Source organism: Equus przewalskii, chromosome 26 (genome assembly GCF_037783145.1).
Source record: "Equus przewalskii isolate Varuska chromosome 26, EquPr2, whole genome shotgun sequence".
NCBI classification, from domain to species: domain Eukaryota; kingdom Metazoa; phylum Chordata; class Mammalia; order Perissodactyla; family Equidae; genus Equus; species Equus przewalskii.
Window position 1 is genome coordinate 30778551 of NC_091856.1, and position 17262 is coordinate 30795812.

General features: G+C 49.0%; 1 protein-coding gene across 10 annotated transcripts in view; it reads left to right on the forward strand.

Annotated features, from left to right (window-relative positions):
* LRSAM1 (leucine rich repeat and sterile alpha motif containing 1) overlaps positions 1-17262 on the forward strand; it is a 40811-nt gene that overhangs the window by 3477 nt on the left and 20072 nt on the right. For 4 of the 10 annotated variants that reach the window (XM_070596580.1, XM_070596584.1, XM_070596581.1 and 1 more), the window contains exons 6-14: positions 1024-1101; positions 2486-2554; positions 4214-4298; positions 5343-5464; positions 11264-11354; positions 13722-13852; positions 15867-15896; positions 16334-16456; positions 16761-16900. In XM_070596580.1, coding sequence (XP_070452681.1) covers positions 1024-1101; positions 2486-2554; positions 4214-4298; positions 5343-5464; positions 11264-11354; positions 13722-13852; positions 15867-15896; positions 16334-16456; positions 16761-16900 — 869 coding nt within the window. Of the gene's footprint in view, positions 1-1023; positions 1151-2485; positions 2555-4213; positions 4299-5342; positions 5465-11263; positions 11355-13721; positions 13853-15866; positions 15897-16333; positions 16457-16760; positions 16901-17262 lie in introns of all 10 variants that reach the window. The other 6 variants (XM_070596587.1, XM_070596589.1, XM_070596588.1 and 3 more) reach the window with 2 other exon arrangements.

Below are 17262 nucleotides of genomic sequence, written 5' to 3' on the forward strand. Positions count from 1 at the left end.
TTAGGAGCTGTGTTGCTAGCACAGACATCTCCCTCCTGTCTGATTCTCACCCTTTCAGCCTGCAGCCCATGTTTTCACAGTTGGGAAAGCTGGCTTTAGCATCAGAAGGCCCTGGGTCACATCCTGGCTGTGCCACTCATGACTTGGGCAACTTCCTTAAACTCTTACATCTCAGTTTCTTCATCTATGAAATGAAGACATTCATAGTTCTGCTCTTAAAAAGGTGTTGTGAGAACTAAATGAGTGACAGATAGGTGGGTAGGTAGGTAGACAGATAAATAGTGATAGAGATAAAAATGCACAGCGTGTAATGTCTGCCACACAGTAAACACTGAATAACCTCATTGTTATTAATAATAAAAGTTGCACTCATTTCATTCTCATCACCCGGAAGAGATTAAGAGTAGAATGAATGATTTTTCAGAAAGGCATTGCAGCCCTGAATGCAGGTGGGTAAGAGTATTCCAAATGAATTATCTAAATGAAGGTAGGTAAAGTGTGTTCCATACCAACAGAGTAGTGAGCTCTTTGACATCGGCAGTATCCATGCAGGGGATGCCTAACAAAAATAGCAGTAGGTGACCTGGACTGAACACTGGACCACGTGCCAGCCCCGGGCTGAGTGCTTTTGGTCCTTTAGCTTGCTCATCAGCTTGGCAGCCCTCAGAAGCAGGTACTTTATTATTCTCCTTTCCACATAGAGATGCTGAAGCTGAGGACAGTTAAGATCAGGACAGCTGCACAGGGACCCCTTCTCAGGATGGAAGGTAGAATTAGGCCCCTAAGGTCCCTTTCACCCTTGAAATTCCAGATTTTAAGGTCATCTGATTCCACGTTCGGAGATCCCGTGATTCTGCACCGCGCCCCCCCCCCCCAGTTGTAGCATCTGGGGGCGCAGAGAGCAGAGAAGGCTGGGCTGGGCGAGCCACCGAGCATCCCGTGCTGACTTGGCTGCCCTGCCCCCAGCCCCTCCACCCTGCTGCTCTTCTTCAACCGAACCTGCCGCAAATCTTTTCCACACAGGTGTTGATTGTCCACACAAATCACCTCACTTCCCTGCTTCCTAAATCCTGCAGCCTCCTGAGTCTCGCAACCATCAAGGTACTGGGGCCCTGCCCCCAGGCGCCGGGCACTCTGCATGCCGTTCCAGGTGCAGCCAAGCATTCTCACTCCCTTCGTGTCTCCTCTAATAAAGTTTATGCCAGGTGGCTCTAACATAGTAGTCAGTCTGGGTTTTGATCAGCATAGTTTATTGGGCCCCTTCCACGTGCTGTGCATGGGGTGGGGTTACAAAGAGAACCAGCCACAGGCCCTGCCATCAGGGAGCTTACCCGATAGGTGGAAAGACAAACCATAAACTACTGGCAAGTGAGCCGGCGGAGAGCAGGGAAACCGATGGTCCCAAACAGGAAGAGGAGGGACGCCGTGTGGCGTGTGGTCAGTGTGCAAGGGCCCTGTGATCCGAGGCGACTCTCTCCTGACTGTCCGCTCCTCCAGGACAGGGACCGGGATGTATTCACAGGAGACGTGAGGTGTGACCCCAGGATTGTTCCCCGTGAACGTGAGCTGTGACAGTGGGTGTACACACTAAGAGAAGAAAGACCAGTCACATAGGCAGCAGAGTGGTTTTTCATGGTTAGCTCTGGTTTGTGGGGTTGGGGATAATTTTTACTTCTCTCTATTGTTCTAGTCCAACATCCATTATTTTTGTAGTCAGAAAGAATAACATTTAAAAGTATTTGTTATGTTTATGTATATTTCATGTATGTTACATATACATATGTATGCATATATCTAGCTCATGCCTTTTTTTTTTCCGAGGAAGATTAGGCCTGAGCTAATATCTACCAATCCTCCTCTTTTTGCTGAGGAAGATTGGCCCTGAGCTAACATCCGTGCCCATCTTCCACTACTTTATATGTGGAATGCCTGCCACAGCATGGCTTGCCAAGCCGTGCCATGTCCACACCCGGGATCTGAACTGGCAAACCCCGGGCTGCCGAAGCAGAACGTGCGCACTTAACCACTGCGCCACTGGGCTGGCCCCTCTCATGCCTTTTTTGATCATTTCCATTGTTTAAAAAAATTAGCAAATACACTTAAAGATGAGAAGGAAAAATGTGTAAATTTCACACTCCAGAGAACCACTACCAGTATTTTATTGCATATTTGGTAGTCTTTTTTTCTATGCAAATGTATATTTGTACCCTGGCGAGTTTTCTTTCTTAACATATGAATATTTATGCATACTGTTTTATAGTATACTTTTTTTCACTCAACAGTTAAGAATAAATATTCAATAAATAAGAGGGTGAAATGGTATAATGTTTTGAAAGAGGAAGTGAGCTGAATGATCATGTAGTTGGCGAGGAAGGGCTGGATGCTCTTTGTTCCAACCCCAGAGACGAGGAGGCCCCTGGCACGTTCTCGCCTTTCTGGAGCCTGAAGTTGGTGACTTAGACGCGAATCTGTCTTCCTTCCACAGGTTCTGGATCTTCACGATAATCAGCTGACAGCCCTTCCTGATGACATAGGACAGCTGACGTCCCTCCAGGTATGGCTGCAGGAAACAGAAAACCCACCTCTGATCACCTAAGTGAAAAATTGCAGCCACACAGGCCTAGAATGTTCTAGTCGTGCTGTAGCCAGGGCTGCACTTGGTGCCAACACCCCCACCCCCACTTGGCCCCTTGGCTCTTCAGACCCCAGTGCCGCCCTCGCCCTTGCAGTCTGGGCTGTGGGCCTTTCTCTACCATGTTTTTGGTGTGTGCCGTGTGGGATTTCAGCATGAGCTTCCATGACTTTATGGAAACAGAACGCCCTGCAAGAGTACCTGTTAGAAATGATGACTTCAGCGCCCTGACTCACCGTCTCACTTCTAATTCTCGTCACCATAGCCCCTGCTTTTCCTGAGTGTTCCCTGCAGGCCAGTGCAGAGCTAAGCATTTTCCTTGCGTTATTTATGGAGTCCTCGTGGCGTCTCTGTGAGGCAGGTGTTGGGAGGGTCCTCTTTTTATAGAGAAGAAGCAACTTTCCTTGTCACTTCGGTTGAAATCCCTTCTTTTCGCTGGGCCCCGTCAGACCCTATAGGGTGGGCCCTCCTGTCTGTCCAGCCTCCTCTGCCCTCGCCCCTTTGCTCCCTGCAGTCAGCTCCTAAAACCCTTCTGGTCTTCTGTGCCCACCCCCAGCAGGGCCTCTCCACGTGGCTGTTCCTTCCACCTGGGTGACTCATCCTTCATCTCTTAGCCCAAAGGTCCCAGAGTATCCTCCCTGTCAAAGTGGACCCCTCACTCGCCTCAGTCTCACCCTGGCTTATTTCCCTGAGGGCACTAATTGCAGTCTGTAATTACTAAGGAAGCGTTTTCTGGCATGACTGCCTCCCCTACTGAAACGTAATCCTGGGAGGACAGTGCCCTCGCCTCACACGCTGCCTCGCACGTAGAGGAGACTGAGATGATTTGAGTGAACAGACCTACAATGTGGGTGATGTCATTGCATTTTACAGAAGAGTAAACTGAGGTTTAGAGGGAGGACTACCTTGACCAAGGTCCGGAAGAGAACATGTGGCAGGACAGTAGTAATTGCCACCACCTAGATCCACAAATGAATACTTGGTGTAGGATCTTTTGGGACTTTTTTGTATTTTCATAGAATTGTTGCATGCACTGTTTGATAACTTTTGGATGCCAGACAATAACTCCATAAGCGTCCTTTGGTTCATCAAGTAGTCATCTGCCACACCCTGGAGGGAGCACGGCCTTCGAAATCGAGCAAGCCCAGGTTCGCATCCCGGCAGCACCAGCTGCTGACCTTGAGGCCTTGGGCAGATCCCACTGCCTTGTTGCAGCTTGTTTTCCTTCTAACACTGGGCTGACTAGAGCCTTATCACGTGCTGCCTCACCCGGATCTCTGAAGCTGTTAGTGCCCTGGTTGTGGGGCAATTATTGGGCATTTTGTGGTCTATGTAAATGATAGAACCTCCGCGAGAAGCAAGTTCAAGATCTGGCTTTGCTCTCCTGGGCACATGACGTCACCACTCTGTGCCTGGGTTTTCTCATCTCTGAGATGGGATCGTAACGACCTACACCTTCCTCACAGGGCTGTCGGGGAGAGAAGGGTGTGTGCGTGGCGCCCAGATGATGCCTGCTCTGAAGCAGGGGTAGACACTGTGATCTGTCCATGGGTTCTCGTGTCATTTTCTCCTCTGTCTTAGGTGTTGAACGTGGAAAGGAATCAACTGACGTATCTCCCACGTTCCATTGGGAACCTGGCTCAGCTCCAGACCCTCAACGTGAAAGGTAGGGGCCAGGAAACCCTGTCCATGTGATTCTATGTCAGCTCTGGGCCGTCCCAGCCAGCATCCATAGGGTGCTCCTGGTGGGAGACACTGAGTGTGAGGGCAGCCAGTCCTGGTGTCACTATAAACTGGACTGACTTGCTGTTAGGTCGGTCTGTCTCCATGGTAACCAGAGACAGGGCATCCGGAGGGTTCCTGGGACTCTCAGAGCCAGGGCCTTGTAGGGAGGAGAGCAGACGATGTTGACAGCAAGGCCCCCGGGACTCAGTCGTTTGTGGTTCTAGTAATGAGTAGTGGACTGACTGGGCGAGAGGGTTTCAGGAGCCACAGCCGCTCTTCTGAGCAGCGCTTCACACTCGGTGAATAGCCTTCCAGATTCGGCGGCGCAGGTGCAGCGAGCCTCACGACAAGTCCCTGAGGAAGGGAGAGGGAAGAGGTGCTACCTCCAATTTACAGATAAGGAAAACGAGGCCCCGAGAGCAGTGACTTCCTCAAGACCGCCCAGTGTGATGGTGACAGAGCCAAGATTCTAACGTGTCAGGAGTACTTGCCTCGCCAGACCCTCGTGTCTTTCATTTCTTATTGTCTTTAAGCACTTTCTACAGAGAATGCCTCAGTTTACCCATTGATAGCATGTAAATAGTGATAAAAATAATGGTACTCCATTAATTGATCGCTTACTGTGTGATAGGCACTGTGCTGAGGACTTTTTATGTATAATCTCATTGAATCCCTCAATATTCCTATGAGGCCAAATAGTGTTACTATCCTCATTTTACAGATGAGGAAACTGGCCTGGGAAAGTAAAGTCAGTTTTCCGAGTCACTCATGCAGCAAGTCGTGCACTGGGAACTTGCATCCAGGTCGCTGAAACTCCACCGTCGTGTTCTTCCTCATGGAGCCTCAGGTTCCAGGGCCAGGCCCATGCCCATGCCCGAGGGTCACAGTGAGGCACCCACCTCCCCGCCGAGTCCTGACAGGTGTCAGGCAGGGAGCTGGGGAAGGGGCTTCGGGGTGTTGAGCTCTTCCTTTGGGATCTCTCCAGACAACAAGCTGAAGGAGCTTCCAGACACGCTGGGGGAACTTCGAAGCTTACGAACTCTCGACATCAGCGAAAACGAGATTCAGAGATTGCCACAGATGCTGGCACATGTTCGAACCCTGGAGGTAAGTGGGGAGCCGTTCTCACCTGGGGTCCTCTCCGGCCTGCCCAGCTCCTCCCTCCCTCATTCCTGAATGCCTGTCTTGGCCACAGAGATGTTGAGGCATGGTCCTTAGAAGCTCAGAGAGACACCGACGTGTGAACAGTTGTAATTGTGTGACTTTTGCTGCCATAATGGAGGCCAGAAAAACATTTCTAGAGTGAAGAGATAAGGCTGAATCCTGATGGGGTTAACACTATGAAAGACGTGGTATTTGAGCCAGACCTTAAGAGAGGAATAAGCCTTGGAGAAGTAGACCTGGACAGCAGGAGCATGCCCGGGGGAGGGAACCGGACCAGGAAAGGCAGGGTGTGTTAAGGGAGGAGTGGGGGATCTGACGTGGTCGGAAGTTGCTGTACCCGGAGGGTCCGGGTCACGAAGAGCCCAGAGAGCTGTGAGGGAGGCAGCGGCCTCAGCTTGGAGCTGCAGAAGCTGTTTCGTCAGAGCAGGTGGTGGCAGGGAGGGGAGGGCGAGCGCTTCCCGGGACACTGTGCTGGTTTCCCAGGGCTGCCATAAAAAAACTACCACGGGCCAGGGGGCTTCAACAACGGAGATTTATTTCCTCACAGTTCTGGAGGCCAGAAGTCCAAGGTCGAGGTGTTGGCAGGGTTGGTTTCTTCTGAGGCCTCTCTCCTTGGCGTGTCAATGGCCGTCTTCTTCCTGTGCCTCTGTGCATGTCTGTGTCCTAATCTACTCTCTCTCTTATGATGACACCTGTCATATTGGATGAGGGCCAAGGCAGGTGACTTCATTTTGAACTTGATTACCTCTTTATTGACCCTATATCTAAACACAGTGACATCGTGAGGTACTGGAGGTTAGGACTTCAACATACATATTTCGGGGGTGAGCGCTGTTCAGCCCCTAACGGACGCTGACACAAGGTGACTCACCCAGGGAAGGTGGGCTTTTTGAGTCACGATGACAAGACGGCTCACATCTCTCTGGTATTCACCAAGGCTGGGTACCCAACCTGCATCAGTTCCCTGAATCCTCACCAAAATCCTGTGAGGCAAATACTGTAGTTCCCCTTTGCAGAGCAAGAAACTGAGGCTTGGACAGTTTAAGGAGCTTGCCCAAGGGCCACACAGCTAGCAATAGCAGAGATGGGATTGAAAACCAGGCAGTCTGAATCGAGGGCCTATGCTCCTCACCTCCATGCAGCTCGGCCCTCTGGAGCAGGGATTAGTCCATTCACAATGACACACGGCCTGGCCAAGCATCCCAGGACCCTCTGATGGGCCATCAGTGAATTACCTAAGCCAGACAGCTGAGCATCAGTGTCTGTATCAGAAGTGGGTGGGTGAGCGTGGAGACAGCAAAGGGAGGTTGGCTGACCCCAGCGGCTGATCCCTCCTGCCGTGATGGCCGGCTGGAGAAAGGACAGGATGATCAGCTCCTCTCCCTGGGCACGCTGGAGAGACAGGCCAACACGTGGTTATTCTCTGTGCTGGCCCATAGAACTTTCTGTGATGATGGAAATGTTCGATGACTCTGCTGTCTGAATAAAGCACTTGCAGTGTGGCTAGTGTGACTAAGAAACTACATGTTTAACTTAATTGAATTTTAATTAATGTTTACATAGCCACATGTGCTTAGCGGCTGCCGTATTGGACAGCACAGCTCAGAGCCCTGTTCCTGATTCTGCCGCTAATCAAAGACGGCAAGAGTCTGGGAGTGATTCCTTTTATATTAATTCTTTTTTTAAATTTAATTATTTTTTTCTTTTTAGGTTGAGCAAATAATTTATTATCTGAACTGAGCCACTTCCAAGAGTGAAAGAGGGTGCAATTAATTATGATGCTTGCACAGCGGTTAAGTTCCTATGTTCCATTCCACTGGTTTGGATCCCGGGTGCGGACGTGGCACCACTCATCAAGCCATGCTGTGGCAGGCGTCCCACATATAAAAAAAAAAGTAGAGGAAGATGGGCACGGATGTTAGCTCAGGGCCAGTCTTCCTCAGCAAAAAGAGGATTGGCAGCAGATGTTAGCTCAGGGCTGATCTTCCTCAAAAAAAAAAAAAAAAAAACCTATAGTACTGGTACAAGAGATTTAAAGCCAGAGCATCTGGGTTCCACTCCCAGACATTGATTCTGTAGGTCTAGTGTGGGTCCCCGGAATCTGCATTTTATTTATTTTTATTGAAGTAACATTGGTTTATAACATTATGTAAGTTTCAGGTGTACATCATTATGCTTCTGTTTCCGTGTAAATGACATCATGTTCGCCACCCAAAGACTAATTACCATCCATCACCACACACATGTGCCTAGTAGCCTCTTTCATCCTCCTCCCTCCCTGCTTTCCCTCCAGTAACCGCCAGTCCAACCTCTATCTCTATGTGTGTGTTTATTGTTGTTTTTCCTTCTATTTATGAGTGCAATCATACAGTATTTGACTTTCTCCCTCTGACTTATTTTGCTTAGCATAATACCCTCAAGGTCCATCCATGTTGTCGCAAATGGCAAGGTTTCATCTTTTTTATGGCTGAGTAATATTCCATTGTGTATATATACCACATCTTCTTTATCTGTTCATCCCTTGATGGGTACCTAGGCTGCTTCCAAGTCTTGGCCATTGTGAGTAATGCTGCAATGAACATAGGGGTGCATATATCTTTACGCATTCGTGTTTTCATGTTCTTTGGATAAATACCAAGCAGTGGAATAGCTGGATCATATGGTAGATCTGGTCTTACTCTTCTGAGGAATCGCCATACTGTTTTCCATAGTGGCTGCACCAGTTTGCACCCCCACCAGCAGTGTATGAGCGTTCCCTTTTCTCCACATCCTCTCCAACATTTGTTGTTTTTTGTCTTGTTAATTATAGCCATTCTTACAGGCTCGAGGTGATATCTCACTGTAGTTTTGATTTGCATTTCCCTAATAATTAGTGACGTTCAACATCTTTTCATGTGCCTGTTGGCCATCTGTATATCTTCTTTGGAAAAATGTTCATTATGCCCATTTATTAATTGGCTTGTTAGTTTTGTTGAAATGTATGAGTTCTTTATAAATTTTGGATATTAACCTGTTATCAGATATATGGTTTGCAAATATCTTCTCCCAATTGTTAGGCTGTCTTTTCATTTTGTTGATGGTTTCCTTTGCTGTGCAGAAGCGTTTTAGTTTAATGTAGTCCCATTTGTTTATTTTTTCTATTGTTTCCCTTGCCTGATCAGACATGGTACTTGAAAATATGCTGTTAAGACTGATGTCGAAGAGTGTGCTGTCTATGTTTTCTTCTAGAATTTTTATGGTTTCAGGTCTTACAGTCAAGTCTTTAATCCATTTTGAGTTAATTTTTGTGTGCGGTGTAAGATAACGGTCTATTTTCATTCTTTTGCATGTGGCTGTCCAGTTTTCCCAACACCATTTGTTGAAGAGACTTTCTCCATTGTATATTCTTGGCTCCCTTGTCAAAAATTAGCTGTCTATAGATATGTGAGTTTATTTCTGGGCTCTTGATTCTGTTCCATTGATCTGTGTGTCTGTTTTTGTGCTGCTGTTTTGGTTACTGTAGCTTTGTAGTATGTTTTGAAATCAAGGAGTGTGACGCCTCCAGCTTTGTTCTTTTTTCTCAGGATTCCTTTGGCTATTCGGGGTCTTTTGTTGTTCCATGTAAATTTTAGGATTCTTTGTTCTATTTCTGTGAAAAAAGTCATTAGAACTTTGACAGGGATTGCATTAAATCTCTAGATTGCTTTAGAAAGTATGGACATTTTAACTATGTTAATTATTCCAATCCAAGAGCACAGAATATCTTTCCACTTCTTTGTGTCTTCTTCAATTTCTTTCAACAATGTTTTATAGTTTTCAGTGTACACATCTTTCATCTCTTTGGTTAAGTTTATTCCTAAGTATTTTATTCTTTTTGTTGCAATTGTACATGGAATTGTATTCTTAATTTCTCTTTCTGCTACTTCGTTGTTAGTGTATAGAAGTGCAACTGATTTTTGTATGTTGATTTTGTATCCTGAAACTTTACCATATTCATTTATTATTTATAAAAGTTTTTTGGTGGATTCTTTCGGGTTTTCTCTATATAAAATCATGTCATCTGCAAATAGTGACAGTTTCACTTCTTCCTTTCCAGTTTGGATCACTTTTATTTCTTTTTCTTGCCTTATATTCCGTGTGTGTGTGTGTGTGTGTGTGTGTGTGTGTGTGTGTATGTATGTGTGTGTGAGGAAGATTGGCCCTGAGCTAACATCTGTGCCAATCTTCCTCCACTTAGTACGTGGGACGCTGCCACAGCGTGGCTTGACGAGTGGTGTGTAGGTCTGTCCCCAGGATCCGAACTCTGCCAAAACAGAGCCTGCAAACCCAACCACTATGCAACCGGGCCAGCCCTCGACAAAACTGCTTTCGGGATGAGACAGTAACCACAGCCATTCTTGGTTAAGGCCAAGGTCTTTTTCACATGCTATCTTATATCACTCATCGGACAGCCTGCCAGCTCGGTACTGTCATGCCTGTTTAAGTCTGAGGGAGCTGCAGCTTGGGGAAGTCCAGTGACCTGTTTGAGGGCACACAGCTGGAACAGGACGAGCTGGAGTCTGAAACCAGGGCTCTGTGACTCAGCTCAATGTTGTCCCCCCACTGCTCCTCCTGCCAGTAATGGAAGTGCTCTGTAACCTGTGCCGTCCGGTTACACCTGCCACTGGCCACCTGCTGCTATTGAGCACTTGAAATGTGGCTGGTGCAACTGTGGAACTGAGCTTTAAATTCTTTTTAATTTTAATCAATTAAAATTTAAACTTAAACAACCACGTGTGGCTCACGGCCACCAAACTGGGCGGTGCAGCCCCAGCATCCGTGCTCTTAAGACACCACTCTGTACTGTCGGTGACTAATATCACCCATGCGGTGTTAATTTTCTTTAGATTTGGCCCCCCAGGATGGGGCTTTCTGCTCTTGGACCCCTGAACCACAGTCAGTCAGTTCCTCTGCTCCAGAGCGGGCTCCCCACTGCAGTGTGCCGGCCATGGCTGGGGAGAGGTGTCTGAGCTGCTGTTCCCGCTGGATGACTTCCCAGGCGCTGTCTCTGCTCCAGGCCTCCCCTGGCCCCTGAGGCCTGTCTGTTCCAGGCATAGAGCATATCAGTTCCTGAAGGGGCCGTGGGTAACATGCCAGCACCCGGCGGGATCAGAAGGCCTACGGGAAGTGAGAGGACGGCAGGAGGAGGACTGGGTTAAAAAAAAACCACACCGTGGCTGTGGACAGCTCGGTGGGTGGCTGCGCGGGCCTAAGGGCCTGTTTCCTGGGCTTCATAAACCTGTAAGCATATGCGTGTGTGCTCCTATAAACGTTTTTTTCTTACTTAGAAAATCATACTGGGTAATGTTAGAAAAATTCCAGTATTAAAAACATTTCATGTAGAAAGTACCCCAGAATCTATGCTTTAGAGGAAACCCACTGTGAGTTTGATATATGTTCTTCCAAATTTTTTCTATAAATATGCTAATGTGAGTATATATATTTTTTTTTAACAAAAATAGAATCTTCTTCCATATGTTGTCCTAGTACTTCCCTTTTTTCACTCATTCACATATTTATGCAAAAACATTAGTCAAGTGCTTGCTACATGCTCGTCAGCATTCTGGGTGCCGGGAACACAGCAGGGACGAGGCAGATAAGGCTTCCCTGCTGGGCAGAGGAGACAGTAAACACACCAGTTACTAACTAAACTGGGCGGTTTCTGGTGGTGTTGAGCGGTGAAGTGAACGACGCCTGTAAAGAGGGATCCCCTTGTGTCTGCAGACTCTGAGCCTCGACGCCTCGTCCATGGTTTACCCCCCGCAGGAGGTGTGCAGCGCCGGCACTGAGGCCATTCAGCAGTTCCTCTGCAAAGGTAAAGCCAGACAGCCTGCCTCCTTCGCTCAGGGAGCACACGTGGCCCCAGCGACAGCCCCGTGCCAGCCCAGGCTGGGGGACAGCAGAGACAGAGGAGGGGGCAGTCCCTGTGTGCTCGGGGCTCCAGGTCTGGCAGGAGAAACAGGCAAAACAGATTATCCCACAAGGAAATAGAATTACCGATTGTGGCTACAAGAGGGTATGACAGCACATCTGATTTAGGGGGCTCGAGGAAGGCCTGTCTGAGAAACTGGCTCAGCTGAAACCTGAGGGATGATTAGGGCTTAGGAAAGCCAGGAGGATGTTCCTGGCAGAAGGAGGTGCATGTCGAAGGACCTGGAGGGGTGGGGGAGTGGGAAGGGCTCACTCTTAAACATTCATCAAGCTGTAGGTGAAGATTTTGTGCTCTTTGCCAGATGCATGCAATACTTCAGTTAAAAAAAAGTTACGCGTGAGCCAGCCCTGATGGCCTAGTGGTTAAAGTTTGGTGCCCTCACTGCTTCAGTGGCCCAGGTTTGTTTCCCGATCTGGGAACCACACCACCTGCCTGTCAGCTGCCACGCTGTGGCAGCGGCTCACGTAGACGAACTAGAAGGACTTACAACTAGGATATCTGACCACGCACTGGGGCTTTGGGGAGGAGTAAAAATAAAGAGTTACACATATGTCACATGACACCTGACCAAGCCACACATCTACCAGAGCCACCTTTGAGCAACAGGTGATTCTAATGTGTACCCAGCCAATGGTGGAGCTGGACCAAACCATTTCTTTTCTTTTCCTGTAGAAAAAGATTTGCCCTGAGCTAACATCTGCTACCAATCTTCCTTGTTTTTTTTTGTTGTCTCCCCAAAGCCCCAGTGCATGGTTGTGTATTCCAGTTGTAAGTCCTTCTGGTTCTTCCATGTGAGCTGCCACCACAGGATGGCAACTGACAGATGGGTGATGTGGTTCTGAGACCAGGAAACAAACCCAGCCCACCAAAGCAGTGAGAATGCCGAACTTTAACCACTAGGCCATCAGGGCTGGCTCTATTTTCTTTATAAAGATTCTTAAATTATGATTATTTAAGTTTACAAGAGATAGAAAGAATAAAGCAGTGAACATGTGTATACTGACTACACAGCTTAACAAATAATCCTTCAATTTATTTAAACTGTTTAGTTGGTGTACGTATGTATGTAAAATTTTAGGTTTTGCTCTTTTAAAAACATGAAGAAAAAACCTACAAAAGATGTCATACTACGTGGCTCTGTGCCTTGCTCTTTTCACTTGGGAATAGGTCTGGGGTCTTTTCCTGTCTCGTAGCTTACAGACCTGCCTCATTGTAAACTGCTGTGTGGTATTCCACATGCTGGAGCCCATCGCTTACGTAGCCATCCCCTTGTTTTGAACATGGGGTTATTTCCAGTTTCCCTCTGTCGTGAACATTTTAACCCATGCCTCTCTGGCTCAGTGTGTTCCTACGGGGCAGGCAACGGTGGGGTTGGCAGGTGAAAGCAGACAAGTCCTCTGTTGCCCTCTGAAGACCTTACCCCAGTTTGCATTTCCCTGAGGAGTGTTTGAGAGGACCTTTTATCTTTCCACAGCCTGGCTAACCCTTGGTATTATCCTAAAAAGTCTGCTAATCTGATGGGTAAACGAGAGCCTATCATTATTTGATGTCATTTCCTTGATTATTTGAACACTTTTTCATATGTCTACTGCCCATTTTTAGTATTTCTTGTGAATTGCCTATTTATATCCTTCCCAAGGGGAGGAAGGAGATAACTTTGACTACATTAAAATCTAAAACTTCCTTACCTCAAAAGGACACCATCATCAAAGTTAAAAAGACAGGTTACCACCTGGAGGAAGATCGTTGCAACACGTGTTATAGACCCAGGTTATTAGCTGCAGTGTGTAAAGAGCTCCTACAAATCAGCAAGGAAAAGGCAAACAACCCAATAGAAAATGGGTAAAGGGCTTGAACCCTTTCGCATGACACGGGAGGAAACCATGCAGGGCCAGAGAAGGCAGGCGTCTCGCCCAGGGTCTCACACACAGGAAATTATGGGTAAAGCTTCTCTACGAGTCTCAGGTTTTTTCCCTCACCTCATTCTGACTTGGGTGGTTAAGAGGCAGGTGGCTGCCCATTTATTCGTTCAGCTGACGCTCATTGAGCGCTTGCCCCATTCCAGGCCCAGGTGTTAGGACTGGTGAGCACCGTGGAGGGCCCAGTCTAGGGCAGAGGGGAGCAGTGGCCTGAGCCCAGTGGGAGGGGATGCTGGCGAGGATGGAGCGAGGCAAGGCCGGCAGGAGCTGGGTGCTCTGGGTGCCCAGACTGTCTCCTCCCTCCTGGTCAGCTGGTGTCTATCTCTTGCAGAGTCAGGGCTGGAATATTACCCGCCTTCTCAGTACCTGCTGCCAGTCCTGGAGCAAGATGGAGCCGAGAACTCCCGGGACAGTCCCGACGGGCCCACGGACAGATTCTCCAGGGAGGAGGTCGAGTGGCAGGTAAGGCACACCTGCCTGCTGGCATGTGGGGTGGGGGAGGGGCACCAGGGGGATGTTCAGAGCTTCAGCCCCTGGATTCGTCTGTGAGACTAGAATTCACCTCCATTTAGACCCAGGTGCTTAGACGCGCTCGAAGCCACCTCACCAGCTCACCAGACCAGCTGCACTAGGCGCCCCTCTGTTCCCTGAATCCCTTGGGGTCTTTGCACATGTGGCTCCCTCTGTCTGGAATTCTCCCCGCTCTCCTTTTCCTGCTAACTCAGTGTCGTCCTACAGTTCTGAGTTTAAACAGCACGTCCCTGACACACCAGCCCAGGTCAGCGCTCCTGTTTTGTGTTCTAGAGCATTTCCTTGGGAGCACTTATCACAGCTCTAAACTAAATGAAGAATTATATGGGAAATGATTTGTTTAATGTCTGTCTCCCCTGCTGGATGGAGCTTCGTGATAGTGAGGTTGTGTCTGTACTGTTCATGGTTGTCTCTCAACAAATACTTCTTGCCTCCATGCCACTCACAGTACAGGACGCCTGTCGTGCTCTCCGTCTAGTGAAGGTGTCAGGCAGGCATGTGTGTCAGCATCAGCAACAGGCTGGCCCTCCCAGATACCTGGCTGTGATCTAGCTTAGGACGGGCATGGAGGAGGAAGCTCGGCAAGGGTTTGCCACATTAGCCGGGGTGCACCTGATATTGGAGCCGGACAGAAGCCGCCTCTGGCTCCACCCTCTGCTCCCACACCAGAGGCTCACAAACCCTGTGGCTGGGGGGCAGAGGGCGACACCAGGCGGAGCGGGGAGCACCAGCTGCTGTGGGTTTGGCTTCATATGTTGCTGTAACTCTTCACCTCTGGGTCCCTGAGGACACCCTCCCCCGCTGTCAGGGCTGCTGTGAACGCTTTCGTAGTTTTGTATTCCTCCTGACAGCTCCTGGGAATTAGAGAGGGAGGAGATTACTATCCAGGAGAATTGTGCCAATTTATACTCTCGGAAAGAATTTGCAACATACGTTTTTGAAGAAGGATTAGCAGACTAAATATGGAAAGAACTCTTTCAGATCAATATGAAGCAGAAAACTATCTCAATAAAAAAATCGACCAAAGATATATCAACAGGTGTTTTACAGAATAAAACAGTACAGATGATCAATAAACATGAAAAAATACCCAGCTTTGCTAGTAATCAGAGACAGGTAAATTAAGACAATGAAATATCATTTTCCCCCTCAGATTGACGTAAATTTTGCTTTGATCATTTCTGTTGGCCAGAGCGTGGGGAAACAGGTGGCTGCGTAAATTGCTCTCGGGGGTGGAAATTGGTGTCCCCACCGTGGAGATAACTTGATAATATTTGTCGGAAGATTTAACGGGCGTAGTTCACGATCCAGGAGCTCCGCTTCTCGGTACCTACCCCAGAGAAACACTTGCGCAAAGAGACCTTTACAGTGATGTTCACTGCAGCCTTATTTGTGGTGTGCAGTAAGTGTGAAGAGACTGAACCAACAGTGTCATATCCACACCGTGAGATAGGTCTCTTCAGACCTGGGTCACAGGACATATAGACAAGTGGAAAAGACAAGTTGCAGGACACAATGGATATAGCGTATTTCCATTTTTATCTCTAAAAAGGTTCAAAATAAACATGTAAGAAAACAGTAATCGCCAATGACTGGGGGTGAGAGGGGGGTTTGATGACAAAGGGGCGTGAGAGAATTTGGGGGGTGATGGCATACCAGGCCTTCTAGGTCCTGTATACCCAGAACTGTCTCGAAGACCTTGCTGTGGTGCCAAGCCCAGGGGTTCTCAGCCCTGGTGTCCTCTGGAAGCGTCAGGGGCCCCGATCCCCAAATTCCCCATCCCCCTCATCCCCGTCATCCCACCCACCCCACCGTTCTGGTGCTGTCCCCTGGGGTGGGCCTGGGAGTCTGAATGGCGTCAGGCAGTCCCGGTGATTCTGGCCCACGGGCCAGTGAGAAGCGCTGCTGCCCACCTGCTCTTGACCACTGTCTTTTCTCCCCCCAGAATAGATTCTCAGACTATGAGAAGAGGAAGGTAAGAAAATGCCTTTTCTCCTCTGTCACTTTTCTTCTCGTTAAAGATCTCAGCTATTATAAAAGATGTGAGGAAACAAGGTCTTCCTGCTTCTAAATTAGAGGGTAAAGTGGTGCTTTCCTCTTACTTACGTCGCCTCACCACGTCCTCGTGCAGCCTCAGTGGGTGGCAGGGTATCTCCATTTGACAGATGAGAGGACAGGCTGAGAGAGGGTGAGCCCAACCCCAGGCTCCAAACCTCCAGCCTGGCCAGTGAGCAGCCTGTTTTATTACAGGTGGGCCCTGGGCTGGTGGAGCCCGAGCATGGGGAATGTGGTGCTCAGCGTTGAGACCTGCAGCCCGCACTGTCCAGAGTTGGGTTGTGGATTCATCCTGCTCCCATGTCCTAATGCCCACAGGACCTGTGCCTGCAGTCACTAGGATCTGCATTCTTGCAGGAACAGAAGATGCTGGAGAAACTCGAGTTTGAGCGGCGCCTGGAACTCGGGCAGCGAGAGCATGCCCAGCTCCTTCAGCAGAGCAGCAGTCAGAAGGACGAGATCCTCCAGACGGTCAAGGAGGTGTGTGAGTGGCAAAGTGGGGTCCGGCCTGCCAGGCCTCCGGACTCGGACCAAGGGCAGTGCGAGTAAGCTGTCTCAGTTGCATCCTCCGGGACTGGGGCCCCTTACAGAACCCCTAGTGCAGCCTCCTTCTGTGCACTGGACGCCCTGAGGCCCGGCGAGGGAGGACCTGATCCCAGGTCACACAGAAAGGGCTGGATGAGGACGGGAACCAGGTCTCCTGACCACAGCTCAGGGTCCCTCACTGCCCTCTGGGATCTGAGGGGGCCCCAGCCGCTCAGGATCTCCTCCTGTCCTGCCGCAGGAGCAGTCTCGGCTGGAGCAGGGCCTGAGTGAGCGCCAGCGCTACCTTGACGCAGAGCGTCAGCGGCTACAGGAGCAACTGAAGCAGACGGAGCAGAACATCTCCAACCGGATCCAGAAACTTCTGCAGGAGAATCAGAGGTCAGGCTCCTGGCCCCTAGACCTGAAGACCTTCACAGTGATACCCTTCAAGCAGCCCGGGATGGGGGTCCATTTCTCCCTCACGGTCCCTACTCCTCCCCAAGGTTTCCATCGTTAGAATCCAGTCTTGGTGCTGCAGCTTGCACCAATGTCAAGAGCAAAGAATCTGATCTGGGCATGACCAGGTTTGTTTCTTGTCATGGGACTGCCCCTGATTGGACCTATGGACTCCAAGGTTTCTCGTCTGTAAAATGAGTGGGTTTAACAAGACAGTCGAGATCACATCCTGCTCCAGTATTTTGGGTTCCAGGTAACCTATTGCACTGAGGTCAACCATTCACCCTGTAGTGAGATTTACCTTA